This window comes from Urocampus carinirostris, chromosome 18 (genome assembly GCF_059441175.1).
Source record: "Urocampus carinirostris isolate Australia breed hairy pipefish chromosome 18, RoL_Ucar_1.0, whole genome shotgun sequence".
Taxonomy (NCBI): domain Eukaryota; kingdom Metazoa; phylum Chordata; class Actinopteri; order Syngnathiformes; family Syngnathidae; genus Urocampus; species Urocampus carinirostris.
The window spans coordinates 5,684,141-5,712,119 of NC_142366.1; the positions used below are offsets into that span (position 1 = coordinate 5,684,141).

The following is a 27,979-nucleotide window of genomic DNA, read 5'->3' on the forward strand; positions in this document are numbered from 1 at the left end:
AATGTTTGCTCACCGTAGGCGTCGCTAAACTATTCATTTTCCTAGCTAGCCCATTGTAAGTTAATTAAATTAACTATTTTCAGTGGCAGGGTCTTAGAAAGTTTGTGAAATGTTATTAAGATTGGAATTACTTTATTTTAATCATTATTTCGGTGTTTTGAGGAGTGTAGCTAGCTTGTACTATTACTTGTACTGACAGACAATTAGTTAAGGTTCAATGTAACTAGTTTAGCGTCTGTAATTTCCGACTCATTTATCAGATTTTCTTTTTTCCAATAATGCTACTAAAATGTCATGTTTCTATGAATAATGAAGTACACAAATTATAGAATAAAATAGAATTGTTGCATTTGGTTACAACGTAGTGTACATTGTTTACATCGAGATTAGATAATAAACAGAGCAACTATATCAATGCAATGACATTAGCAGCAACATTGTGCGAAAATAAGAATATGAAAATGTGTTTTTTTAATACATAGGTAAAATATTTTTTACGGTTATGTGGTTTTGTTTAGGGTGGTGATTGCTCCGTAATAACTTCATATATCCTCAAATTCCTGTTAAAATATATTTCTCAATTGAAATTCCTCTTCTTTATAATTAGAGAAGGCTGTCAAAATGTGGAGCCTCCAAAAAGTGTTACTCTTCACTGTAATTACATTAAATATGATCATCGTTCATGTGCACACACTGGAGTTTTGCCAAAAAGATGAGCCTGATTGTCAAGGTCCAAACACGGTTCCATTATCTCAATTGATCAATTCCAGATGGAACACAAGTTTTTCCATGCTCAGGGGAAACCTGGACCAGTTCAGATTGTCCAGTGAGAGGCTCCGGGGTAAATATAACTCTGGCCCTAGTTGTAGACATAAGCCTGACGTCATTTTGTCTTTCTTGTAGCCTCTTTTCCAATAGATGGAGTAAAAGGGAACTTTGTGCGGACTGTGAAGAACTGCATTTTTTCTGAATCCTTTCCGACCCCCCTGAACGGTCCTTTGAGACTGGCTGCAGTTTCAAAGGTGACTACAACACTCACCTTTTAATTTTTCTTGAATAATCAGTGAATGTTTTTGTCCTATTTTAAACAATAAATAATCAAACACAGCACTTGAAAACAATCTTGTTCCATAGGATGTCCTAGAAGGGCTTTTGGATTTCAACATGTCTGTGATTGAGTCTGCAGAATTTCCACATTATGTCAGTGGAGGAAAACTGTTTTCAGGCTCTGATCCTTTTGCACACAGATATGGTGGCCATCAGGTAAGTTAAACATCAAACCATGACTTTTGCGTTATCTCTGATCGTATGCAGAAGACCGAGACACCTGATCAGACTGTGGTAGAGTTTTTTAATAGTATAATAAAGACAAATGTCATTTTATTCATATGTCTACTTTAGTTTGGATACTGGGCTGGCCAACTAGGTGATGGTCGCGCTCATCTACTCGGTCAATACACCAATAGGTAAAGTACCGGTACTACTAATAAAATAGATTTATAGATTTTTTTCCATGTCGTTTTTTTAACATGTTTCTTTCTGAAAAAAAAAAAAATATTTCCAGAAAAGGAGAATCATGGGAACTGCAGCTTAAGGGTTCTGGAAAAACACCATATTCGAGGTACCTTGTAATCATGGCGAAATATGAAAACAACATCTGACGTCAGCTTTCCCCATCAGGTCGGGAGACGGCCGAGCAGTCATTCGGTCTTCAGTGCGAGAGTTCTTGTGTAGTGAGGCCATGTATTTCCTCGGCATCCCTACGAGCAGAGCCGCGAGGTGAAAAACAAAGGACCAAATGGAAAATATAAAAGTTCCAAAGTAACACAAATCATATATTATTATTGACTTGTAAGCTTTGGATCTTTTTCTCTGCTTGGTTATGAGTGGCGAGACAGTTTTATATTTTATTATTTTTGTGTATTTAAAAAAGCCCCAAAGTAGCACAATTCATTTTGTTTTATTGACTAGTAAATTTGTGTTTTCGTTTTATCAGCTTGATTGTGAGTGAAGAGCTAGTTTGGAGGGACCAGTTCTACAATGGCAATGTCAAGGCAGAGAGAGGTCATCCAGATTTCTTTTATTTTGAAAATATGTTTTCTGCACTTCCGATGTTTTACATGACTTGTGGTCCTCAGGCGCCGTAGTCCTGCGCTTGGCCAAATCTTGGTTTCGAATCGGATCTTTAGAGATTCTGTCTCAAAGCGGGGAGTTGGATCTTCTCAGGTGAACACAACAAAAAATGACACTTTTTGCCAAACTGATTGTGTCATTTTTTTTTTTTTGTATTTTTTTTTTTTGCAGAAAGTTGCTTGACTTTGTTATTGCTGAACATTTTCCTTCTGTTCCTACCAACAAGCCTGATAAATATTTGGTGGGTGTTTGTACATATTGTTAAAATTGTTGAATGATGTAGATTTAGTCTGTTTTTTTACTCTTCAAACCAGTAGACCGGGATACACTGTTACCATAGGTTTCTATTCTCCGCAAAATAAAAATTTTCACTTTGAGATCACCTCAGTACGGATTCTTGCTGTATCCGGGAGGTCTACTCTATTTGCATCCAAGGCTAGGTTCACATTGCAGGGAGATCGGATTTTTTTGCACATGAACAATCTTACAAAAACATCGTATTTCATCAAAATTCGCAATTGAGCATTGAGATCTGCAGTGCTAACTTAACCTATCATCTGTATTTTGCCCCATTATTAATCATTTGATATATTTTTTGTATTTCTAAGGTATTTTATTCAAAGGTGGTAAATGACACTGCTCATTTAATGGCCCAATGGATGTCGGTGGGGTTTGCACACGGTAGGAAGTTGAAGCGCTTCTTTTTGGATGTCATTCATCTGCATTGAAAACCGTCCTTGCAGGCGTCTGCAACACAGACAACTTCAGCCTGCTTTCCATCACTATCGACTACGGCCCTTTCGGATTCATGGAGGCGTACGACCCCAGTGCGTATGTATGTGCGCTTATAAGCTAAGAAACGGCAGTTTCAATTCTTAAAATTGTCACAGATTTCGTGCCTAACACATCCGACGACGATGGCAGGTACAGCATTGGAGCTCAGATTCATGCCGGCCTCTTCAACATGGAAAAACTGTTAGATGCTCTAAGACCGTTGATTTCTGCAGCCCAGCAGGAAGTGTAGGCAGGAATAAAATTATTTTAAGGCCAACACATACTGCAACATGAAAAATAATATTTTTTACATTTTTTTAGGGCTGAGATGGAGGTGAAGAAATTCATTGACATTTACCAAACAAGGTTAGGTGTCCTTCAGTTTTCAATTACGGAGATTATGAAGCACATTTATTTCTTAAATTTATATATTTTTTTCATTCGCTGTTAGGATTCAACAGCTGTTGAAGATCAAGCTGGGTCTTCTCGGGGACGACCCACAAGATCAACATCTGGTTGATAACCTGCTTCAGGTCAGTTCTTTCTCACAAACACAATGCACTCAAAGTAAAAAAATAATAAACATTTATAACCCAAAAATGAAAAAGGTTTTTTAATATGTTTATCTAATCCAATGTATCTAATATAAACTTCTAAACTTGTATACAAACCCCGATTTGTGTGTGGGTGTGTTTGTGTGTAGCTTATAGGCTACGAAACGGCTGAACCAATTTTCGTCGAAATTCCCATAGTAGTACCTAGGGCTTCTGGCAGTGTTCTTAGCTAGGTTTTGTGTCAAGGTACCCCCATAAATACCAACAAAATCAATAAACATCTTCTTTTGTGTACAAGCAGCTCTGGATCTGCATGCGGTCATGCGGCTCTTTGGGACTTCTTAGTTGTTTCCTGGTGCCTTTTCAACACACTCCGCCCCCAACAACCTCACTCAAGTATAAAGCCAATCTTATGTAGTTGTTTTTTCTGCTAGACAAAATAAGTGAAAAAATTGCAAAGTTTGCTGAAGTTAGAATATGTTTTTTTCAATGCATAGTCAAGCCTAGTTATGTGTATTTGTATAGCCCTTAATCACAAGAAGTCCCAAAGGGCTGGACAGACCAATGACTAGTACAGATTACAGACTATTCTTACACTATTATCTGATCTAATTCCTACACGGGGGCAAGGAAAAACTCAAACATCTGCATGAGGAAAATGAAGAAACCTAGAGAAGGGACCCCACATGAGGTAGACCCTTGGGAGATATGAAAATATATCAAATACAAAGAATTATCAAAATAGTTTTGGCAAAAAACATGTTTTACACAATGTTTTAAAAAAACAATCACATGAAAGAAATACTAAAGTAAGAATCATTTTGGAAAATTAAGAAGAAACTATGTATAAATATTCTACAATAAATAATAACTACACAAGTACTAGGTAAAAAAAAAAATCAATAATCTAGACGCCTAAAAAGTATAAATAAAATAAAAACATCTGAATTTAATGCTCATTCTACATTGATTCTATCAACTTCCTTGATGTGCTTGCTTTCCTAATTAAAGGTGCTCGAATGTTTGAGTATAATATTTTTCACAATTTTTCTTGCTCAGTTGATGAAAGAAACCCGTGCAGACTTCACAATGACCTTCAGGCAGCTGAGTGAATCTTCAGCTCAAACTCTTTACAGCAGGAACTTCACACAGGTGGGATGCTGATCAGCTCTCTGCATGTGACTCTCTTGCATTTTACAATATCATTCTCAAAAGACTTCTTTTCTTAATATTCAGGCCTGGGCTCTGAAGGATTTGGCCTCTCACAGTCTCTTCTCTGACTGGTTGCACTCGTACCTGCTCCGCCTCAGCAGGCAAGTGGCACGTACAGTACAAAAATACAGTGGATGAAAAAAAATCTATCTTTTTTGCTTTAAATTATTGAAAAAATATGTTGAAATATTTCTACTTTGTGGAAAATCTTAACTTTTATTTTTTATTTTATTTTTTTGTGCAGGCAGACTAATAGTATAGATGAGGATCGGCAAGCCAGGATGAAAAGTGAGCTCACAATACAGTAATGTAGACAGAGATACGGCGACCTCACATTACAATGTTTTGACTTTTACGGTGTGGTAAAAGATGTTTTTCAGGCCCCTCTTTGTAGAATTTTGCCCATTTGAAGACATTGACAACAAATTGTTTTCCCAAAAGGATATACCCTTCAAACTTCAGTGTTAGTGTACAATACGTCCCTAGGATGCCTGTCTGCAATTGGTTTACATCATATAAAATACTGGTCTACTTTGCGTCACAGCATCATGAAATGCAGATATGTCTTTGGCTAACCACTCTCCAGCAATGCCATTGACTTTGCGAGTTGGCGAGCCAATACTGTATTTTTGTACTGTAACGTTTTGCTATGGGTCTGAAGCTTGCAGTGAATGCTAAATGGAGAAACCAAAACAAATGATGACAATGGAAACAAAATTGTAATTATTCAAAACGAAGAAGGCACTCAAATCACTTTATGACGAGTTACCAAAGCACTGCCGTGGGTTTCTCCCCCGTTTATAGATCAATTTTACTTTGCGATCCCCACCTTACATGGATTAATGTAATTTTCCCCAAGTCTATCTTGTACATGTGCTTTTGTAGTGACGATTTTGGTCTCATAGGTGTGAACCCGAGGTACGTGCTAAGGAATTGGATGGCAGAGTCAGCCATCAGGAAAGCGGAGATGAACGATTTCTCTGAGGCAAGTTGACATTTCATTTGAACTCCATCTTTTAATATTTTGCGGGATTTTCAAATCTAAGAAATGTTTTTCTTCGTAAATGACATCCATCTGTACATTTTATTCAAATATGTTAAATTGGAATACCACAGAGTCTAACAAGCTTTAGCCAAGATAAAAAGAAATGATGTGAACTACAAAAACAAACAAAATATCGTCAATACTCTCGGGTATTGTGACAATGTTTATGCTGTTGCTGCTTGTGTCCACTAGGTGTCGCTGCTGCATAAAGTCCTGACACAGCCTTTTCTTAGCCAAGTGTCTGCAGAGCAGGCGGGCTATGCCCACAGACCTCCGTGGTGGGCGAACCACTTGAAAGTCAGCTGCTCCTCTTGAGTCACGAAAAGTAGACCCCAAAACATCATGGATTTTTTTTCTTCACTTCTACATTTTGTACACCTGTTTGCTTTCAAGTTGTCATATTTTGTCTGTTCTCAGCTCAGGGATGCTGCTGGAAATGTGAATTTCCCTTCGGGGATGAATAAAGTATCTATCTATCTATCTATCTGTTTACAATTCATTTAGAAAATACAATAAAAAAATCCTGAAATGAGTTTTTTCTTTTTTTGTTGTAACTAGTTACTTTTATTATAAAGTATTTCAGCTGCTAACTTTTTGGAACAAGTAGTGACTAACTATTACTAATTATTTTTTTATAATAACATGCCCAACACTGCTTTTAACTCACCTTAAAATGTGTTAGGTAGGCGATGTATTAAAAAAAAGAAAACATCCAAAACATCTTTGGTGGAATATTTGAATATCATTTTACATACTTAGTTATAACCTAATGCTTTGCCTTGCATCAATCATTGTCATTGTATTATTCCTCACTGACATATTTACACTATTTACAGGGTTGTTGTTTTTTTCAATTGAGCGATTGTTTGCACACCTCTAAACTCCGGAATTAATCAATGGGCTCGCGCTTCTTATGCATGGCACGCATCAGTTCTGACATGAAGTCCCCTCCATCTCCCCCTCCCCCATGAAGGGAAGGTGTAGTCCTCTTAGGTGGAGGCGGTGGCATCTTCTTCAATGACCCAGAAGGCCTCACAGAAGCCCTCCGGACGGCAGTGGCACCTGTTGTCGGAGGAGGTGGGGGCGGTAAAATTCCCGGATTGGGAGGTGGTGGTGGCAGGTCTGTAGTCTTAAAACTAGGAGGAGCGGGCGGCAGGCTCTTTGCTCCAGCAGGGGGAGGTGGCAGCGAGCCAAAATTGGTTAACGGAGGAGGCGGAGGGTGGAAGTCTGGCGGGGGGTCGTCAACTGGTGGAGCCGGAGGAGGTGCAGGGAGGTTAACCCCTGCAGGGGGAGGTGAGGGAAGTTTGGTTTGTAGGTTTCTCCGGTGGGGGACATGTTTGAGGGAGGGTTTCTTGGGGAGGTGAGGAGGATGAATTGTGGAATTGTGGCCTGGTGGAGGAGGAGGCGGAGGGGGGAGGTCTCCCTCCATTGGTGGCGGTGGAGGCAGAAGGGTTCTACCTACTGGCAAGGGTGGTGGAGGAAGGGTTCTACCTAGTGGAGGACGTGGCTTAGGGAGAGTCCCACCTAGTGGGGGAGGTGGCGGAGGGAGGGTTCCACCTAGTGGGGTAGGTGGCCTAGGGAGAGTTCCACCTAGTGGGGGAGGTGGCGGAGGGAGGGTTCCACCTAGTGGGCGATGTGGCGGAGGGAGAGTTCCACCTAGTGGGTGATGTGGCGGAGGGAGGGTTCCATCTATTGTGGGATGTGGCGGAGTGAAGGTTCCACCAAGTAGGGGAGGTGGCGAAGGTGGGGTTCCGCCCAGTGGGGGAGGTGATGGAAGAAGGGTTCCACCCAGGGGGGGAGGTGGCGGAAGGAGAGTTCCATCCAGTAGGGGAGGTGGCGGAGGGAGGGTTCCACTATGTGGAGGAGGTGGCGGAGGGAATGTTCCACTCAGTGGAGGAGGTGGCGAAGGTAGAGTTTCACCCAGTGGAGGAGGTGGCGAAGGTAGAGTTCCACCCAGTGGAGGAGGTGGCGAAGGTAGAGTTCCACCCAGTGGAGGTGGCGGCGGGAGGGTTCCACTGTGCAGAGTGGGAAGTGTGGGAAGCTTCTTGTTGTCCTCGTGTCCATCTGCAACCCTACTCTGTGATTGGTCTATAACCAGGGAGAAAATAGTTATTATTAACTCATTAATTGTCAATAGTGTCTGTAGTCGTCATAGGCAGTCAACAAGTTGATGCCAATTACGTACACTGGAGATCAAAATTGGAGAACAACTTTAAAAAAAACTTTCAAAATTGCATAATAATTTTGAAATAATACAATTTTCACTGTACCACGGTTAAATGACATTTTTTTATTTCACTTTTTCACCAAATGACTGAAGGCATTTCACCTAAAAATATTTTGCAGAAAACGCACTGATCAAAATGAGAGAAAACACACTGATCAAAATTGGAACAATGACTTTGGCATGGGAAGGTTAAAACAGTCAGCAATTAGTACAAAGTGCCTCGGGGGGAGGTAGAGGAAGTTTGGTTTGTAGGTTTCTGCGGTGAATGATTTCAGCACATCTGCGGCCACAGGATTTTGGTCCATTCTTCTCCACAAATTGTAGTGGCTTTCTTGACCATAACTTTTTCAATAAGGATTATCCAGAGGTTCTCCTTTGGGTTAAGATCAATACTCTGGGCGGCCATGTGATCAATTCAAAGTTTTCACCTTCAAGGAAATTCTTTACCCTTTTTGCTGTGTGACATGGAGCATTGTCCTGCACGAAGACTACAGGCCCATTGGACGATGAATGCAAGTAAGGAACCATTTGCTGTTGAAAAAGGTTCTGAAACACAATTGCATTCTCTCGGCCATGTAGCTGTACAAGAGGCCCAACTCCTGCTGCAGAAAATATGCCCCAAATCATGACACTTCCTCCTTCACCTTTCACTAACTTTTTTTACACGCTTTGGGTTCATTCTTTCTCCAACACGTCGCCAATCATGATTCTTCCCATCAGACCCAAAAAACTAGATTTGATTTCATCACTGAAGTGAACCATGGCCCAGTTTTCCTTTGTCCACATGACATGCGCCTCAGTGAAGAGAGGTTCTGTCACTGCAATGTGCTCTTAAACGGCAAGACGCTCTATGGCGACACAGATACTAACCATGTTTAGCAATTTCACCTGCTGTGTGGAAACGATTACCCAGTACTTTCTTGCATTTGTCTTCCGAGGACAACCAGTCTTCTAGGAGGACTTAAATAAGTTTGTAGATATTTATCCATTATCTGCACTGCTTATCCTCAGTGGGGTTGCGGGGGTGCTGGAGCCATCCCAGCTATCTTCAGGCAGTGGGCAGGGGACACCCTGAACTGGTTACAAGCCAGTCACAGGGCACACAGAGACACACAACTCACTCGCTCATTCACACCTAGGGACAATTTGGACCAGCCTATTACCCAGACATGCATGTTTTTTGAATGTGGGAGGAAACCGGAGTGGTCGGAGGAAATCCACGCAAGCACAGGGAGACCATGCAAATTCCACACAGTAAGGCTGGTAGCTGGATTTGATCCCATGACCTCAGAACTGTGCCTTGGATGCACTAACCACTCATCCGTCGTTCCGCAGTTTTGTAAAGATTTAATATAGAATAGAATAAAATAGAATATACCTTTATTGTCATTGTTACAACATGGGTTAAATATAGTGTGACAACGAAATTGGACGTGGCACTCCAGGTCCACATTTTACAGTGAGGATAAAGAAAACAAAGAGATAAAGGAACAAAGAAGATGTTTGTACTGTCCTTGATTGCATAGGCTTTGTTTTCTTCCGGAAGGGGGTGTATGAGGGGGTGAGGGACAGACAGAGATGGCCGGATCCAACTAGATGTTTGATCTTACTGTACACACGGTCCAGTGTTGAAATCACAGATTTGGAACGATGAACTTGTCTTGCCGTGTTTGCTAAGGTCATCCCTTTGCATTTTTATCTGGACAACCTGCTGTCAGAGGCTTTCAGTGACTTTAAGACAGCCCACCATCTTGCGAAATCAGTGAAACTGGCAGTTAGAATGTCAGTTAAAAGGGTTTGCAGTAGAGGTAAGATTCAGAAAATCAGGCCGACCCGACCCGATTGCAGATGTGTAAACCCGACTGATTAACTTGATTTGATAAACAAGCCCTAAATAAACCCGAGCATTCATTTTCCGCCAAAGTAAACACGAAGCTTTACTCCGGCCGTTCGTACTACAGCACCGAACTGCGCGTTTCAGCTGGACTACGCAGCTTGGGGTTTACTTGGGGCCGAGTTCCTCAAATTATGCCATGTGCAGCTGACTGAAGTAATACTGAACGAAATGGCACAGAAAAAGAAACTCAAATCCTGCAGATTAGGAGCTGAAATAGGTGAAAGATTTGGCCAAAAAACAGAAAGAAAGTTTGTGAAGCTTGTAAGCTATTTGCAAAAAGCAAAAATTACGTCTGACGTGAGGTGAGTCGAAGGAGGAAGTTGCAGGTCTTTTAACCCAACATGTATTTAAATTTAGTGATTTTGAGTTCAACGAATAGTTTGGCAAGCATTTTCTGTGTCTAAAGTATTACTCGCGTGAAAGTAAGTGCATGCTGTGTAGGAGAAAAAAAAACTTCAAAAGAGAAGCCCAACCGGCCTGACTTAATGATTGCCATTTTAAGCCCTAACCCGAAGTTCAGGCCGGGCCCAAAATTTTACCTTTAGTTGGCAGATAATCAGGGATATTAGCACCTTGTGATAGATTAACACGTTTTAGTAGGAGGCATCTGATAGTGTTCTCCAACTTTGATCCCTCTTAATTTTTTAAAAATCATTTTTTGTTGTTTTTGAAATTCCTTACCCATTTTGTGAAAAAGCATTGTAGCAGCATGATATAGACACAACAAACTGTCCTTAAAGTGTTGGGCAGTTAAGATGGTATTATTTCAAAATCATTCAATTACAATTTTTATAAATTGTTCTCTAATCTTGATTTCCAGGGTATATTGTCGTTGTTTATGGACACACTTACTTTGGCCGGATGTAATGCTGCAGCTGGCCCACGTGGAACCAACAGCCACTTTCTTCTCTGCCGTTTTGAAGTTTTCATATAAACTGCAACCATACTACAAAAAAGCCTTTTTTTGTTTTTTTTGTTTGGTTTTTAATACGTCATCACGATTCAAAATACCTTAGCAATGCGTATTCCAGTGACCCACAGCTTCATGGTCCAGTCATCATCGCAACACAAGTATTTGATGTACTGAGAGTCCTTCTGGATCTGAGGATGCTACACAAAAACACAGACTCTTAATTCAAAGCACAAAATTTTACGTCACATTGATTTCTCACTGATAAGATTATCATTTTAATTTCATGATGCGTTTGTTGAAATATTTTTGATTTATCATTGAACGCTGGCAATGTAGAAATGTTCTGTTTGTGGTCACTGTTTGCATCATTGTGTTACTCTTCACCCGTGATCGTGCAGGAAGGCCAATAATGTTGATGTTCCTTGACCTCCTCATCCCTTAGGGTTAGTCTACTTTTTTAATTAAAAAAAGGGCTCAGGAGTTTACTTTTAGAACAGGCTGTATTTTCATACATCTTAAAGGGTTTTATGGCCTCCAACTTCATTCCTGATGTACTCTCTCCTCATTATCAGTTTCTGTTCAACTATAAACTTAACACTCACTTTGAGCACAAAGCAAAAGTCGCTGGGCGCTTTGTGTTTGGTCCTGAAATCTTTTCCGTAGTAGACGTTGACGTTGTCAAACTGCACAAAGCACACCAAGTCCCGAGACGACTGAAAGGGAACAAGAAACAAAATTACTTTGAAATAGTGCTTTGGGGTGATTCAGAGGCCTTTGAATTCTGACCTTGGTCTTTCCTTTAGGCACGTAATAAATCCCAGAGGCTCTGAGCTGGAAGAGGCGGGGCTTCCAGGACTTCTTGCTATCCTCTTTGAGGTGCAGCACCCCCTCTAGGTCGGGGACCATGATGGAGGTCCCGCAGAAGTTCTCCTGGTTGAATTTGAGGCATGAAAAAAGTTGGGTCATCAATATTTTGGGAATCGTTATGAAATAATTATGATTGCTGTCAAAATGGGTGACCTAAAAAAGGGAACATTTTACCTTAATCAAAATCTCCTTGTCTTTGTCCTTCATATCTGTCAATATCTTTTTGTCCTTCTTCCACAAGTAAAATTTCTAAATCCCAAGAAAACCAGATTTATGTACGTTCTGCATGAAATGATCTTCCATTTCCTTATCCTACCTGAGGGTTCTTAAAAACTTCGTACTTGTCCGGGTTCTCCAGAAAAAGGATCTGGTTCTCGCTGTCTCTGGTCCAGGCCAGCAGAGGCTCGACCAGGTTTTCGTGGTCCTCAAAGGTTCTTTCTAGCTCCACAAAAATAAACTTTCATTCAAGTTAGGACACATCAAACAGGCTTTTTGTATAGCTTGTTATAGCCTGACTTGTTATAGAGGTAAGGAAAAGAAATGCGTCAAGACCATATGTGAATGATTATTTCCACAATCTTTCTTAACACAAACTCTGACTTACAGTCGTGCTCCAAATTTGCTTAAAGAACATGGGAAGACGTCCAAAAAGAGTTCACTGCCAGCATAGCTGAAATGGACCTTTGACATCAACAACCGTGTACGGCAGCCTAACTGTAATGGATCTTTTGTGTACAAAGAAGCCTGAATAAAATAGATTTTTGACATCAATAGTTGTCTATGGGGAGACACGGCGGATGGATGGTTAGCGTGCAACCCCACGATGCAGAGGTTCAGGGCTCAAGTCCGGCTAACGCAACCTTCCTGTGTGGAGTTTGCGTGTTCTCCCCGTGCCTGTGTGGGACATGTTTGCCAGGTTAATTGGCCAGTTCAAATTGTCCCTAGGTGTGAATGAGCGAGTGAATAAATGTTTGTCTGTCTCTGTGTGTCTTGCGACTGGCTGGCAACCAGTTCAGGGTGACCCTGCCCACTGCCCAAAGATAGCTGGGATGGGCTCCAGCACCTCGCAACCCTATTGAGGATAAGCCGTGCAGATAATGGATGGATGGATGGATGGATGGATAGATGGATGGATGGATGGATGGATGGATGGATGGATGGATGGATGGATAGTTGTTTATGGTAGTCTGGCTGGATCTGATTTCCGGCGTCAGTTGCTGTCAATGTCACTAAATGATTTAACTGATTTAACAAGTTTTATATATCTGTTTTTGGCTTCTGTGCATTAAGGTTATTAGTTTGACTGTGGTCATTTACATCATATTAGGCCCATAAGCTTGAATGTCCAGCAAGTTGTTAGCATGGTGTTAATGGGGATGAATTATAGTCTTATTTGTGTCTCCGGCTTTACTAAACATTGTTTTCCGACGACATTGCAGTAACTCACACAACACGTCGACTGAGACATAGCGGCGCTACAAGTACCATCACGCATGCTACTAAATTTACAGACAGAAATGCTTGCTTCCTCTTTTTTTTGACCCCGTGACATGAACTAACATCCAGTTAGCCACCTGACCTAGCTGCAGCTCTGGGTTGGTCTCGCACAGGCTCCAGTCCACATTGCAATCACAGTGCGTCTTCTCAAAGAGGTTGTCCAGAACCTCTCTTACATTTTGCCTCTCATCCACCATCAACGTTTTGGAGCTGCCATCGTCCATGCTCACCTTGACCACTAGCTGAAGCACAACGTTGTTAAAAAATGCTGGAATTTGTCGACAAGTTCACCTCACCTTTTTGACCTTGGCTTCTTTGAGCTTCTCCAGTGCTAACTTGATTTTGTCTGCCTTGATCTGGGCCTCAATCTCTTCCTATGGAAAGAAACATCAAATGAAGGACAGTAGACCCCAGCATATGACATGAATCTGTTTTGCGGTGGGTATTGCAAAGTGAAATTGTTGTGTTGCGGGTGATAAAAACCTATGATTATTAGCAAACCCCCAGTGGTTGATTGGTTGGTTGGATCCCTTAACCATTAGGGTCACAGGGGCACCCTTTCCTCTGGTGTGTCTTGGGCAAGTACAGCCAGGTGGCAGTCATCCCTCCCCAGGCCAACAAATAGCAAAGTAGTATATAGTATATAGTGTATACGACACATGTAAAGGAAAAACAACATTTTCATCTCATCTCATTAGCCGTACCGCTTATCCTCATTAGGGTCGCGGGGGGGCTGGAGCCCATCCCAGCCATCTCCGGGCAGTGGGCAGGGGACACCCTGAACTGGTTGCCAGCCAATCGCAGGGCACACAGGGACAGACAACTCATTCGCTCAATCACACCTAGGGACAATTTGGACCGGCCAATCCACCTGAAATGCATGTCTTTGGAATGTGGGAGGAAACCGGAGTGCCCGGAGGAAACCCACGCAAGCACGGGGAGAACATACAAACTCCGCACAGGAAGTCTGGAGCTGGATTTGAACCCACGACAGGTTCCCATGACATGAACTGTGCCGCACAAGCGCTAACCACTGCGCCGCCGTGCTGCCAAACAACATTTTATTTAGCTTTAATGTGGAGTAATTTGAGCTGGGAAGAATGGCACCTGAGTGATTACCACGTCATCCCCATGGAGCAGAGGTCCAGTGTTCAGGCCACTGGTCTCCCCATGCGGAGTTTGCATGCTCTCCACGTGCCTACATGTGTTTCCTACTTGCACTCCAGTTTTCCTTTCACATTCTGAAAACGTGTTGTCAGGTGGATTGGTAGATCCAAATTGTGCCTTGGTGTGAATTAGAAGTGGTTTGCATGTCTATGTGGGCCCTGTGACTGACTGGCTGGCAACCAGTTCAGGGTGGAGGGAGGAGATAGCAGACTCAAATTAAAATTGCTTTTAAAACTTCCACTTGTGAGATTTTCGTGCCCTTAGAAGACTTTGTTGCTCTATCGCTTCCTTATTTTAACAATAGTTCCTATTGTCAATTGGTTACTGCTATGCAACTTAGCGTGGGTAGCCGTTCCTGTGCTAATTTATGTTTTTTGATTATCGCAAGCTTTGTTTCCATGGTTTATATGATATTCGTCCGCCTGCCTGCCCGACGCTTCGGCCGCCTGTCCGCCTGACGCTTCGTCCGCCTGCCCGCCCAACGCTTCGTCTGCCTGCCTGCCTGACGCTTCGTCCGCCTTGCCCGCCCAACGCTTCGTCCGCCCGCCCGATGCTTCGTCCGCCTGCCTCGACGTCCGCCCGTCCGCCTGCCTTCCCGCCTGTCTCGAAGTCCATTCGTCAGCCTGTCTCGAAGTCCGTCCGTCCGCCTGTCTCGACGTCCGTCCGTCCGCCTCCCTTTCCGCCTGTCTCGACGTCCGTCTACCCGCCTGTCCCGATGTCCGTCTGCCTGCTCACCCGTCTGCAACATCCATTTGCCCGGCTATGACGCCTGCCTGCCAGCTCGGTCTCCTCCGGGTCCTGCTTCTGCCCCACCTCCTGATGCTGATGATGGTGCCTCGGTTCACTCAGAGGAGTTTTTAAATTTTCTGGGGGCAATTTTTCTTTCCTGCCTGTTGGGTTACTTTTTTTCCTGCCGGTTGGATTACTTTTTGTCTTTTTGCATTCCTGTTTTTTGGGACTTCTGGAGCCGTCCCTTGAGGGGGGGTTCTGTCATGATTACTGATTTGGGGCACAAGCAGCTGCCACGGTGGCGCCAAAAGCCCTGGTCGCTGATTGGCTCCTTGCCACTTTTTAAACCCCCCGGCTCCCTGTTACCGGTGTCAGATCGTTGCGAGCTGTTGTGTTTCACTCAGTGAGCGTTCCTGTCTGACCCCGTCCCTGTTAAAACCTGTTTCCTGCCTGATTCCCGTTTTCGACCCATTTCTGAACCTGACTACGCCTGTTCTGCCTGCCGCCTGCCTACGACCTCGATTACGAGCTTGACATCGCCTCTGATCTCCAGCCGTGGTCAAACGACGTGCCATTCCCGCCTGTCTTCTTCCGACACGGAAGTGTCACTCCCGCCTTGCTCACTCCCGCTCTCCGCTCGTCCTCGGATCAAGCAATCAAGCAAGCCTTATTCTCACTCTCTTTCAATAAAATCTGAGAAACGCATGCGATTGAGTCCTGTGTCCGTTCTGGTCGGTGACACCAACACCATATTGGCATTTTCATGATGATTCTGTGACTCAAACCAAAAGCAGACCAGCATTTTAAATTATGTTTTTGGGCACCAAATTAATAGCTGTTGATGTGGTATGGTGACAGAATACCATAAATAGGCTGCGAAAAAATATCTTATTCTACACGTTAAGTGAAAACGTAAGGCAGGGACGCCGTATTGTGGGGGTCTTACTCTAATACGGAACATTAGTTAAAAAAATTCTGTTCTCCTTCCAATCTGTGCACCAGCTGTCTGACTTTTTAATTGGGTGCATGTTTTTTGTCTCACCATAGAAGGTTTGCTGGATTGTGGGGGAGGTGCCGGTAAGATGGAGGAGGTGGATGAGGGGGAGCTGATTGATGAGTCATTGGAAAGTGTCGAAGTGGCAGAGGGCCGGCGGGCGAATGGTGGTAGTAGCCGCGGCTCATGTTGAGGTTCGGGTTGAGGCTCCTTCAAGCTCTCGATCTCTGCCGCCAACTTCTCCTCTGTGGCGTTGAGGTCGGCCACTAGGTCAGCCATCAGAGCGTCCAGGTCTGTTTCCTCCAGCTCATTCAGAGACGCTGGTTTAAAGAAAGAATACATTTTTATAACTGGTGGAGAGATATTTGTCACTTCTTGTAACCAAACGGGACAAAATATGTCCTACATTGTTACTTACTTTATTTCCATTCACCCTTTGACCTAATTTCCTTCCATAACCCTCCCGCTCTCCCTTAGTAACACTTTACCTGCTTCCGGTCGACAAACAAGTAGCTTGACCTGGTTTAAACCTTCATGTTTTTTTATCACAGCGAACGCTGTGTCGTTTTATGACTTCCAAGCCGATCTTTAAGTCATAACACAATTAATCTTCGTCCTGCTTTTTAACAGCTACCACGTGTGCCAGTAAGAAACCAGACGTTCTTCTCTAGAACTGTGCCACAAAGACAATAAATCTTTTTTAAATTTCATTTTTATATTTTCAAAATAATAGCCTACTTTTCAGGATTTTTTTGTAGAAAATGATTACATTTTGGGAGCTTAGTTTGTTTAAAACAAAATCATGTTGTTTCATTTTTTGTTATTTTTTTCAAAGACAGGGCGCGTCATTTGAGGAGTCCTTAAAACGTGGAAAGTTAAATACTTTCTCTATTAAGTTTGGGTCAACAATGCCCCACTGAGTTTTGTTTTCCATTGCGCCTAATTGTTTTATCTTACTATTATCCGAGCTGTCAGGGGCAGAACACGTTAGGTTTGAGGAAAGTAGCATGGAATGCTTGAGAGTGACGACATGCCTTTCTACTATGTTTTGTTTTTTACGGTCAGTGTAACATGAAAATGACAAAGGTAAAAAGTAAAGTCCAAATGCTACCCCAAATCCGAAGAAAGATGAATATTGAATGATTTATTCAAGCGCGTCTAACAAATGCACATACAGTGGAACCTCGGTTTTCGAACGCCTCTCAGTTCGAAAAAATCGGTTCTTGAGCAAAAATTTTGAGAAATTCTTGCTTCGCTTTTCGTTCAAAAAATCGGAGTTCGAACGCCGGTACGCTAGGGGCGATGCTGAGGAGCGTACGGGTGTAGATTGCCCCCACCCCTTGTGAAGAACTATTGTCACGTGACCGCGCACTTCTTTTTGCTTTCGTTTTTGATATTGGTGAACGGAGTGTTTTAACCCCTAATTATGCCTCGGAAGAAGGTCGGTGCAAGCAGGTGAAAAAAGAAGAGTAGTGCGTACAACTATTGCATTTAAGAAAGAAATAATAGCAAAATATGAAGAAGATGTGCGAGTTTCCCTTCTTTTGAGGGAATAAAGCATGGCTTCTGCAGACCACCACAAAGGTAAGAAATCATATTCATAAATCTTTTCTTTATCCTTTAACCGCTCACCACTTGTTGTGGAGACCCCGGTGCTAAATGACGTGTAAACGGCCTGATTTTTTTATTTTTACACGTTCATGTTAGCGTAACCTTTCGTACGGAAGATTACGCCAACGCGACCGTACGATTGGCCTGGGTTAGCTTCATGTTTACGTTCATGGTAAGCCTTCAAGGATTTGGAACGGATTAAAATGATTTTACATTTCTTTTAATGGCAAAAACGATTTTCGGTGATCGACCAAATCGGTTTTCGAACAGGGTTCTGGAACGGATTATGGTCGAGAACCGAGGTTCAACTGTACTTGAACTCGCATCATGAGCAAGCTGACAAAGGCGTCAATCATGACTTTAAACCAGCAGATGGTGGCAGAGAGTGACACATTTTCTAATTCTGTATCGTTCCTTTAATATATTTTTCTCATCTATATGTCTATTTTCATTCATCAAAATTCATACATCATTTGGTATAATTCGAACAAAATGAACACAGGAATTCTAGTAAATTAGCCCAAGGAACTGATCGGTCTATTCCTGACCCAAATGGATTTAAGTTATTTACTTTCTGGACAGTGTTTATTTAGTGTGTATACAATGCAGTAGTATGGTCAATGAAACTGGTATTCACTGCAAAATGATGCTAACGTCAAAAGTATAAAAAGCAATGCTTTTGGCTAAAACTGGAGTGTCATGCCCAATTTCGTTGTCACAATATGTTAGCCCATTTTGTAACAATGACAATAAAGGTATATTCTATTCTATTCTATTCTATTCTAATACGGCTAGCAGTCCTTCAATGGTTATTCTGTGCCTTTGAAATTCATCAGGGCAAATTCCAAGCTTCTCATGAGGCGAAAAAATAGCTTTAGACAACGGTTTTACATTAAAATTGACATGATTATCTAACACCCCAATCCCCCCCCCAACTTTTTAAGAAAAAACATGGAGTTACCATTTAGATCTTGGAAGCCGATGGAAAGGTTGACCCCCTGCTTCGTATCCGGTAGAGACGAGGGAGGCGGAGGCTCTTCCTGTCCCAGACTCTACCAGGGAGAGAATAACTAATCAGGATATTTATTACATGTATATCATCCATAATGTGTTTTTCAGTCCTTGAGTAAATTAGCTGTGCAAAATATTCCTTTGTTTAGAAATAAGGTTTTTGTTATTGCCATGGAGATTGAGGTGGGGCTCACCTGGGTCAGGAGATCCATCTCGCCTAGCATTTCGCTGAACATGGCGTCAATGTCATCCATCTGTCGTTTTTAAAAGGATAGATAAGCTAAATTTGTTTCATGGTGTTATAATAAATTTTGAAAAAAAAATATGCAGCAGCATTAGCATCTTGGCATAATGTATTTTAGCTGGAGCTGTCATGGCAGACGACTGGTAAGGAATGTGAGGTAATGGGCGGGAAAAACAGGACGGGATTGAAAGTTGTTTTTAACAACCTGCAGTTGTGGTTTTTTTTTTCTATCTTTCTCCTGACAGGCTTGTTTGGCCTTGTTGTCATTTTGGATCAGAACTAGAATGCAAGCCAACATATCAAAGCAAAGGTATTGAATAGTTAGTGAAAATTGATCTTTTTGATTAATATTATCGAACCCCCCCTTATTTTTAACAGACCAACGCTTTTTTACTTCTGAGAAGAGGAAGTGTAGCTGTGTTAAAATGCAAAAGGAAATTACATCATCTTCAGTTGAAGGTGAGAAGTTATCTCGTAAAAACTGTTGATTTTTATCTTGTATATGAAGTCCTAGTTTCTATACTTCTCACTCATAAATTCTGTTGTTTGACCCTGACACAGAAACGTCATAATTTAAAAGTCACAATTTGGCAAAATGCAGGAAAAATAGCCCCAACATATTCGAATAAACTTAATTAGGGCTTTAGTTATATTGGATCTATCCCCAAAAATTGCTTATAACATTTTAAAAGTATTTGGTCGTGGTGCGTTATCAATACATTGCACGGAATCATGACATCCTCATTTCAAAAGTCAAACTTTTACATTATTATATGTCCCCTCAAAACTGCAAAATAAAAGAAATGAAAAAGAGCTTTAGTTATACTGGATTTATTGACCAATTCTGGTCGCAAAATGGAATTTTAATTCAATTTTATTTGGACATGGCGTTTAGACAATACATCATTCAAAATCATCCTACCCAGTTTATCATTTATCATCATTTTAGTGTCCCAATATCTTTGTTCATCCATCGTAAATATGCAAAATGGAAAGCTGGCTCAAAAAGGATAAAAAAGGACCGTAATGTCAGTTCTGACCTTTAACGCACCACATGGGGAACAAGCTCTACAGTGTCAATAAATTATCTGCAAGTCTTCTTTCTGTTTGATTAAACCTATTACTTATCGCCATTCTCTTATCACATATAGGAGGGGGCACATACACAAAATGCACAAAACTGCAATATTATCTCAGTTAGTTTGCCTTTAAATGTATTTTATTTTGTTTTCATGTCACTTCTGGAGAATTAAAAAAATATGCAATGAAAACAGCAGAAACGTTCAAAAGGTTGTCAACAAATCACTTGGACTCACCTTTTGTCTGTGCAATATATAAGCGAATAAATCCTTTAGTAAAAAACCGTCATAGTAAAAAAAATAATAATATAAAATCCAGCAAAACGAAGCCGTTAGATAAGGCCGATCAGTTTTTTGGGCGTGGTGGCGAGCGGTAGCTCATGTGCTGCTTTTTTCTTTTTGACAACCTTCCTTCCTGCCCAATGCGGAAGTTCACGTCCAGACCTGCAGCTGCATTCTTGCTGGAGGTTTTCGCAACACTCGTGTCTGGGCCCGTTGGCATACATCGTCGCACGATTCCCATTGGTTGTTAATCATTGACCTCTGTAAAACATTGATTAGTTGTTACACAATCAAAGACAGGTGGACGTTTGTTTGTGATCAAGTTTCTTGAAATTAACTGGTTTATTGGCTAGTTGTTGGTTTGCCTTGACATTCTGTTTTTTTACTCATTCATTGCCTTTGGTGGCTATAGACGTCAACGATTCTTCCATCTAGGGGTGGCAGTGACTACATAGAATTTCGTATGACCCTGGTGTTTGGACAATCTAGGGCGCTCTTGGGGCATGTTCCCTGTAAGAAAATTTGGTATGTTTTAAATTTTAACACATGGAAACTATTTACACGGCAGCTAGGTGATTAGCACGCAGCCCCACGGTGCGGAAGTTCAGGGTTCAAGTCCAGGTATCGCAGCCTTTCCGTGTGGAGTTTGCATAATCTCCCCATGCTTGCGTGGGTTTCCTCCGGGCACTCCTCCCACATTCCCGAAAACATGCATGTCAGTTTAATTGGCCCAAATTGCCCCTAGGTGTAAATGAGCGAGTGAATGGTTGTTTGTCTCTGTGTGCCCTGCGACCCAGTTCAGGGTGTCCCCTGCCAACTGCCCGAAGATGGCTGGAATGGGCTCCAGCACCCCTACTGAGGATAAGCGGTACAGATAATAGATGGATGGATACTCTAGTTATGAAAGGCAATAGCACAGCCAAACAAGTCCAACTCACAAAGCATGGAAAACGAGCTTAATTCAAAAAATACAAAGTCACATTTAATGAACCAGCTTGGTGGCTTTTGGGGTAGGGCTCCCACCCCCGAGACTGGGACGTTGCTGGTACTAGTATCAGTCGAGTCATACATACTTACAACATTGGTACTAGTTTCCCTGCTCGGCGCTGGGTATTAGGGGTTTCAATTGCAGGTGGGTTTGGTCACCTATTGACTCCACCACTTGGGTAGAGCGAGTGGGCAGGAATCCTCTCCTATGTATCAATACCCCAGAAAAAGTCAAAAATGCAGGAATGTGAGTGTTTCCTTGCCCCTAGCCACCTCCCGCTAGGCAGATTTGGCTACGGTGTATACATACACATTTTATACAACCGTCTAATCACAATGCTGGCGGGGCGGGGCTAACATTGCAACAGCTGATTGAGAGTGCAGGCTGACTGACCAAGATTGTTTTTGACTGGCAGATACCGCACAAATACACACCATGGTGTTTGCAATTATTTATGTAATGAGAAATCCAGAAGTGACTTTGATTATTTTTGCATTTATATACATTTGAATTTATTATATTTTCTAATAAACAAACTTAAATGTGAAATAACTTAACAGACTTTGTTCTCTGTAAAAAATATATTCTGTCAAAAGTAGACAAATTCAAAATATGAAAAAAAATATTTACAAATGAAATTTGTGCTTTTCATCAGAAATGTGTGCTTTTACCATGATTTCGAATTCAAAACAGACAATAATATTGTTCCTGAATAAACATAAACATTAAATAACTTCACGTACTTTGTTCTCCATGAACATATATCCTGTCAAAAATATCCAAATTCAAAATATAAAAAGATATATAAATGAAATGTGTACTTTTCACCAAAATGTGTGATTTTAACATGAACACAAATTCAAAGCAAAGCATTATTATTATTCCAGAATAAATAAACACATTTAAACATCAAATAACTTAACATACTTTGTTGTAGTTAAAACCTACTTTAACTACTTTCAAAATAATACAAATTCAAAATATGGAAAAAAAAGAAATATAAATAAAATGTGTGGTTTTCAACAAAAAAATGTGTGCTTTAATCATGAACATGAATTCAAAACAGTCATGTGATGGTTTAGCATCCGCATTATCCATGCCAGCCTTCCTTTGAAGCACTATATATAGATGCTCGTCCTCAGGTTTCAAGTCTGCGCTTCCTGACACTTAAAATTCACTTAATGACCGACGTGTTGTTTGTCGGTGGATTAGTTCGTTACTAGTTTTAAAAGTGGCTGCGCTCGTCAGGCTCAAGCTAATTGATCAATGCGGGAGCCTTTTGGGAAGTTTAAAATTAATTGGCGCTTCATCTGGCCGGGTCATAATAGCAGTGGATACAATTATTTCGCGGGCCGGATATGATTGTACACCGGGAGGGATGTAGCCCGTGGGCCGTGAGTCTGACACCTATGCTCTAGCTGCTAGAGTCTAGCAGGACCAATTAAACCCCGGTGGCCTGCCAGAATCTTATTTTTGTATGAGAAACACTGGAATTAGTTAAATCCTTCTTTGGTGGTCAATCAGTAAGATACTTATGTGTTTTTGGTGTTTTTGTTGGTAACTTGGTTAGATAGATCATTGTTTGGTTACTTAGTTCATTGGTTAGTTGGTTGGTTTTCAGTTGACTGTTCTTTACCCTAGTCGCTGGCAGGGTTGGGAAGTAACGGATTACATGTAACGCAGTTACGGTAAGAGGATACAAAATAAAAGTAACTGTAATCTGTTACAGTACAGGCAAAAACAAAGTATTGAGATTACAGTTCCATTCCGTGAGCATTGGGGTTACTTAACAGGATTACAATTTGTGCAATGTTGCGCCATCTTTGGCCCCTTTTATTAATTCATCCATCCATCCATCCATTGTCTTCCGCTTATCCGAGGTCGGGTCGCGGGGGCAGCAGCGTTAAAAGGGAAGCCCAGACGTCCCTATCCCCAGCCACTTCTTCCAGCTCATCCGACGGGACCCCGAGGCGTTCCCAAGCCAACCGAGAGACATAGTCTCTCCAACGTGTCCTGGGCCGCCCCCGGGGCCTCCTGCCGGTGGGACATGCCCGGAACACCTCCCGAGGGAGGCGTCCAGGAGGCATCCTTATTAGATGCCCGAGCCACCTCAACTGGCTCCTCTCAACGCGGAGGAGCAGTGGCTCTACTCCGAGTCCCTCCCGGATGACTGAGCTTCTCACCCTATCTCTAAGGGAGAACCCAGCCACCCTGCGGAGGAAACTCATTTCGGCCGCTTGTATCCGGGATCGAGTTCTTTCGGTCATGACCCAAAGTTCATGACCATAGGTGAGGGTAGGAACGTAGATGGACTGGTAGATCGAGAGCTTTGCCTTTCGGCTCAGCTCCCTCTTCACCACGACAGACCGGTACAGGGTCCGAATGACGGCAGACGCTGCACCGACCCGTCTGTCGATCTCCCGTTCCATCCTACCCTCACTCGTGAACAAGACCCCAAGATACTTGAACTCCTCCACTTGGGGCAAGACCTCCTCCCCGACACGGAGGGAGCATACCACCCTTTTCCGACTGAGAACCATGGCCTCGGACTTGGAGGTGCTGATCCCCATCCCGGCCGCTTCACACTCGGTTGCGAATCGCTCCAGCGAGAGCTGAAGATCACGGGCTGAGGAAGCCAACAGCACCACGTCATCTGCAAAAAGCAGTGACGCAATGCTGAGGCCCCCAAACCGGACTCCATCCCCGCCAAGGCTGCGCCTAGAAATTCTGTCCATAAAAGTTATGAACAGAATCGGTGACAAAGGGCAGCCCTGGCGGAGCCCAACCCTCACCGGGAACGAATCCGACTTATTGCCGGCAATGCGGACCAGACTCTGGCACCGGGCATACAGGGACCGCACAGCCCGGATAAGACTGTGCGGTACCCCATACTCCCGAAGCACCCCCCACAGGGCCTCCCGAGGAACACGGTCGAATGCCTTCTCCAAGTCCACAAAACACATGTAGACCGGACAGGCAAATTCCCATGCACCCTCAAAGACCCTGAAGAGTGTATAGAGCTGGTCCAGTGTTCCACGGCCAGGACGAAAACCACACTGTTCCTCCTGAATCCGAGATTCGACTTCCTGGCGGACCCTCCTCTCCAGTACCCCTGAATAGACCTTACCAGGGAGGCTGAGAAGTGTGATTCCCCTGTAGTTGGAACACACTCTCCGGTCCCCCTTCTTAAAGACGGGAACCACCACCCCAGTCTGCCAGTCCAGAGGCACTGTCCCCGATGTCCACGCGATGTTGCAGAGGCGCGTCAACCATGACACGCCCACAACATCCAGAGCCTTAATGAAGTCTGGGCGGATCTCATCGACCCCCGGGGCCCTGCCACCGAGGAGTTTTTTGACAACCTCGGTGACTTCAACCCCAGTGATACGAGAGCCCAACCCAGAGTCCTCAGGCTCTGCTTCCCCAGAGGAAGACGTGCCGGTGGAATTGAGGAGGTCTTCGAAGTACTCCGCCCACCGATTCACAACGTCCCGGGTCGAGGTCAGCAGCGCCCCATCGGCACTATACACAGTGTCGATGGCACACCGCTTCCTCCCCCTAAGACGTCGGATGGTGGACCAGAATTTCCTCGAAGCCGTTCGGAAGTCGGCTTCCATGGCCTCGCCAAACTCCTCCCATGCCCGAGTTTTTGCCTCGGCAACCGCCAAAGCCGCATTCCGCTTGGCCAGCCGATACCTGCCAGCTGCTTCCAGAGTCCCACAGGCCAGGAAGGCCCGATAAGACTCCTTCTTCAGCTTGACGGCATCCCTCACCGCCGGTGACCACCAACGGGTCTGAGGGTTGCCACCGCGGCAGGCACCGACTACCTTGCGGCCACAGCTCCGATCAGCCGCCTCGACAATGGAGGCGCGGAACATGGTCCACTCGGACTCAATGTCCCCCGCCTCCCTCGGGACATGGGCGAAGTTCTGCCAGAGGTGTGAATTGAAACTTCTTCTGACAGGAGATTCTGCCAGCCGTTCCCAACAGACCCTCACAACACGCTTGGGTCTGCCGGGTCGGGCCGGCATCTTCCCCCACCATCGAAGCCAACTCACCACCAGGTGGTGATCAGTTGACAGCTCCGCCCCTCTCTTCACCCGAGTGTCCAGAACATGCGGCCGCAGGTCCGACGAAACGATGACAAAGTCGATCATCGAACTACGGCCTAGGGTGTCCTGGTGCCAAGTGCACATATGGACACCCTTATGTCTGAAAATGGTGTTCATTATGGACAGACCATGACGAGCACAGAAGTCCAATAACGAAACACCACTCGGGTTCAGGTCAGGGGGGCCGTTCTTCCCAATCACGCCCTTCCAGGTCTCACTGTCATTGCCCACGTGAGCGTTGAAGTCTCCCAGCAGTACGAGGGAGTCCCCAGGGGGCGCGCTCTCAAGCACACCCTCTAAGGACCCCAAGAAGGTTGGGTACTCCGAACTGCTATTTGGTGCATAAGCACAAACAACAGTCAGGACCCGTCCCCCCACCCGAAGGCGGAGGGAGGCTACCCTCTCGTCTACCGGGGTGAACCCCAACGTACAGGCGCCGAGCCGTGGAGCAATTAATATGCCCACACCGGCTCTGCGCCTCTCACCACGGGCAACTCCAGAGTGGAAGAGAGTCCAACCCCTCTCGAGAGGACTGGTACCAGAGCCCAAGCCGTGCGTAGAGGTGAGTCCGACTATATCTAGTCGGAATTTCTCAACCTCACGCACCAACTCGGGCTCCTTCCCTGCCAGAGAGGTAACGTTCCATGTCCCAAAAGCCAGTTTCTGTAGCCGGGGATCGTCGCGCCAAGGACCCCTCCCTTGGCTGCTACCCAGCTCTCTGCGCACCCGACCCCTTTGGCCCCTCCTACAGGTGGTGAGCCCATGGGAAGAGGGTCCCACGTCGTCCCTTCGGGCTGTGCCCGGCCGGCCCCCGTGGGTAAGGGTCCGGCCACCAGGCGCTCGCCAGCGGACCCCACCTCCAGGCCTGGCTCCAGAAGGGGGCCCCGGTAACCCGCGTCCGGGCGAGGGAAATCGAGGACCAAAGTTTTCTCTCATCATTAGGGGTCTTCTGATCTGCGTTTTGTCTGGCCACTCACCTAGGACCTGTTTGCCATGGGTGACCCTACCAGGGGCTTAAAGCCCCCGACAACATAGCTCCTAGGACCATTGGGACACACAAACTCCTCCACCACGATAAGGTAGCAGATCAAGGAGGAGTTTATTAATTCAATACCTGTTTAATTTATTTATTATTTTATATTGCTGTGGCTTGTATGTTTTTGGCTTTTCGTCATCATTTTCATGTTATTATTATTATTTGCCATCCGTGCTTTTACGTAATGACAACCGTAGCAACAATTGCTTCTCTGCTGGCAGTGCCAGGTGGCCTGGTAGAAGAACAACCATGGAGAAAAATGCTTTTATAGAGTGGAAGATAAGGGAAAGAACATCGTTTTGCAGTGCAAAGTGTGCCTGCCAAAAGTTCACATCCCGTCAGCGTCGAAGGACTCTACCTCGAACTTGAAAAAACACCTTCAGGTATTATTGCTAATATTCATGTCGTGTCAGCAGATCATACATTCACTGGGTAAAATACTAGTATTGTTAGCCCGTTAATATTGTTTTTGAGGAATTCTATCAGTATTTTCAATTTGTTTATCTCCAATACGAAATTGAATTGGTAGTAGTAGGTGTACTGAGAAGTTCTTAAATGAGCCTAAACTGACTGCCATGAACCAGGAACGGAGACGGGAACCCAATTGCGTTAGTTTCTTAGTTTTATTTGAAAAGAGACTTAAGCTGGCACCCACGATCCAGTGATCGTTGATTGTGGGGAGCAGGTCGCTCGGGACGCGGAAGAGGCACCTGTCTGGCGAGCGATAGCGGTGTCGAAGAGGGAAAAGCAGGTCGGGTTACCGGGGCGCAGGAGCAGAGACGTGATCAAACGGAAACAGGTCGAAGCCGGGAAACATACAGGAGTCAAAAACAGGGATTCAGGTTCGGAAGGCTTGCCTTAGCGGGAGCTGAAGGTTCACAACGATCGGACGTCGGTAACAGGGAGTCGGGGGTTTTAAAAAAGTGGCAAGGAGCCGATCCGCGACCAGGGCTGTTGGCGCCACGAGGGCAGCCGCGGGTGCCCCGAATCAGTAATCATGACACTGACTGACACGGTTGTAGTTTGATTTGTCAATTTTTGCTGATAGTGATCAGACTAAACCAAAAAGGATTTTTAACTATATAAATTAAATACTTAAAATATGTTGGTCTGGGTAAATAATGATCATGTTTTTCAAAACAATCAAAATGGATTTATAGCGTTTAGGAAAAGAAATCTTCATTTATATTTTTACATTAGTGCTACTTTACACACTATTTTGTAATAAAGTGGATATGAAGCTAAGCATCATAATTCGTTATAGTACATTTATTCTGTTTTTCTCTTTCTTTTCAGAGGAAGCATCCAGGCGTTCTTCTGAAGAGCACATTTAGTCCATCTGATACCGGGGGAGATGACCTGGCAGACAGTTCTACCACAGCAGCTACTCAACCCCCCTTGAAGCAAGCAAGGATCACGTGAGGGTTCAATGGGTCTTTTTTCCTCAAGTGCATTTATTTTTTATTTTTTTGAGTTTTCAAATGCAAATGTTCAAAGACTTTACTCTTGACATCCCATTGCAGTGTCCGCAATTGTAAAAAAAACACGACAAATAAAATGTGATGTAAAAGTCTTTTGTTGGTATTTCATTACTAAAGTAGAGTGGT

At 43.7% G+C, this 27,979-nt stretch overlaps 2 protein-coding genes and 1 long non-coding RNA gene across 6 annotated transcripts; 2 read left to right on the forward strand and 1 right to left on the reverse strand.

The window, feature by feature from the left end:
- LOC148348194 (uncharacterized) lies at positions 1-6,205 on the forward strand. 4 transcript variants are annotated; one of them, XM_088322514.1, is made up of 20 exons: positions 13-55; positions 608-730; positions 904-1,022; positions 1,135-1,263; positions 1,402-1,466; positions 1,565-1,621; positions 1,681-1,779; positions 1,997-2,064; positions 2,139-2,226; positions 2,305-2,374; positions 2,742-2,814; positions 2,877-2,960; positions 3,024-3,153; positions 3,229-3,273; positions 3,359-3,440; positions 4,521-4,613; positions 4,698-4,778; positions 4,922-4,961; positions 5,579-5,658; positions 5,911-6,205. In XM_088322514.1, exons 2-20 carry the CDS (start codon positions 622-624, stop codon positions 6,031-6,033), a joined length of 1,635 nt encoding a protein of 544 aa, XP_088178640.1. In that variant the 5' UTR covers positions 13-55; positions 608-621; the 3' UTR covers positions 6,034-6,205. The 4 variants fall into 4 exon arrangements, with proteins under 4 accessions (XP_088178638.1, XP_088178637.1, XP_088178639.1 ...); XM_088322512.1 differs by having other exon boundaries at positions 1-841; positions 2,877-2,964; positions 3,058-3,153; XM_088322511.1 differs by having other exon boundaries at positions 1-841.
- On the reverse strand, positions 5,488-20,407 carry apbb1ip (amyloid beta precursor protein binding family B member 1 interacting protein). Its single transcript, XM_088322510.1, has 13 exons — positions 20,192-20,407; positions 18,826-18,885; positions 18,582-18,672; positions 16,058-16,329; positions 13,416-13,493; positions 13,202-13,361; positions 11,939-12,060; positions 11,797-11,871; positions 11,542-11,685; positions 11,358-11,468; positions 10,854-10,952; positions 10,695-10,788; positions 5,488-7,806 (listed from the first exon to the last, which is right to left on the reverse strand). The coding sequence occupies exons 2-13, from the start codon at positions 18,883-18,885 to the stop codon at positions 6,608-6,610; spliced, it is 2,505 nt and encodes an 834-aa protein (XP_088178636.1). The 5' UTR covers positions 20,192-20,407; the 3' UTR covers positions 5,488-6,607.
- LOC148348196 (uncharacterized) lies at positions 19,093-27,909 on the forward strand. Its single transcript, XR_015847667.1, has 3 exons — positions 19,093-19,185; positions 19,254-19,334; positions 27,669-27,909. It is a non-coding gene; the product is annotated as an uncharacterized LOC148348196 (long non-coding RNA).
- The last annotated feature ends 70 nt before the right edge of the window (positions 27,910-27,979 follow it).

Excerpts from the sequence above, each read along its gene's own strand:
- LOC148348194 (XM_088322511.1), top strand. The coding sequence starts at position 622 with ATGTGGAGCCTCCAAAAAGTGTTACTCTTCACTGTAATTACATTAAAT. Across the intron at positions 2,065-2,138 it reads CAATGTCAAGGCAGAGAGAG|GCGCCGTAGTCCTGCGCTTG; the intron begins GTCATCCAGATT and ends TGTGGTCCTCAG. Across the intron at positions 3,274-3,358 it reads ATTGACATTTACCAAACAAG|GATTCAACAGCTGTTGAAGA; the intron begins GTTAGGTGTCCT and ends ATTCGCTGTTAG.
- apbb1ip (XM_088322510.1), bottom strand. The coding sequence starts at position 18,885 with ATGGATGACATTGACGCCATGTTCAGCGAAATGCTAGGCGAGATGGAT. Across the intron at positions 13,494-16,057 it reads AATCCAGCAAACCTTCTATG|GAAGAGATTGAGGCCCAGAT; the intron begins GTGAGACAAAAA and ends TTCTTTCCATAG. Across the intron at positions 11,469-11,541 it reads TGCCTAAAGGAAAGACCAAG|TCGTCTCGGGACTTGGTGTG; the intron begins GTCAGAATTCAA and ends GTTCCCTTTCAG.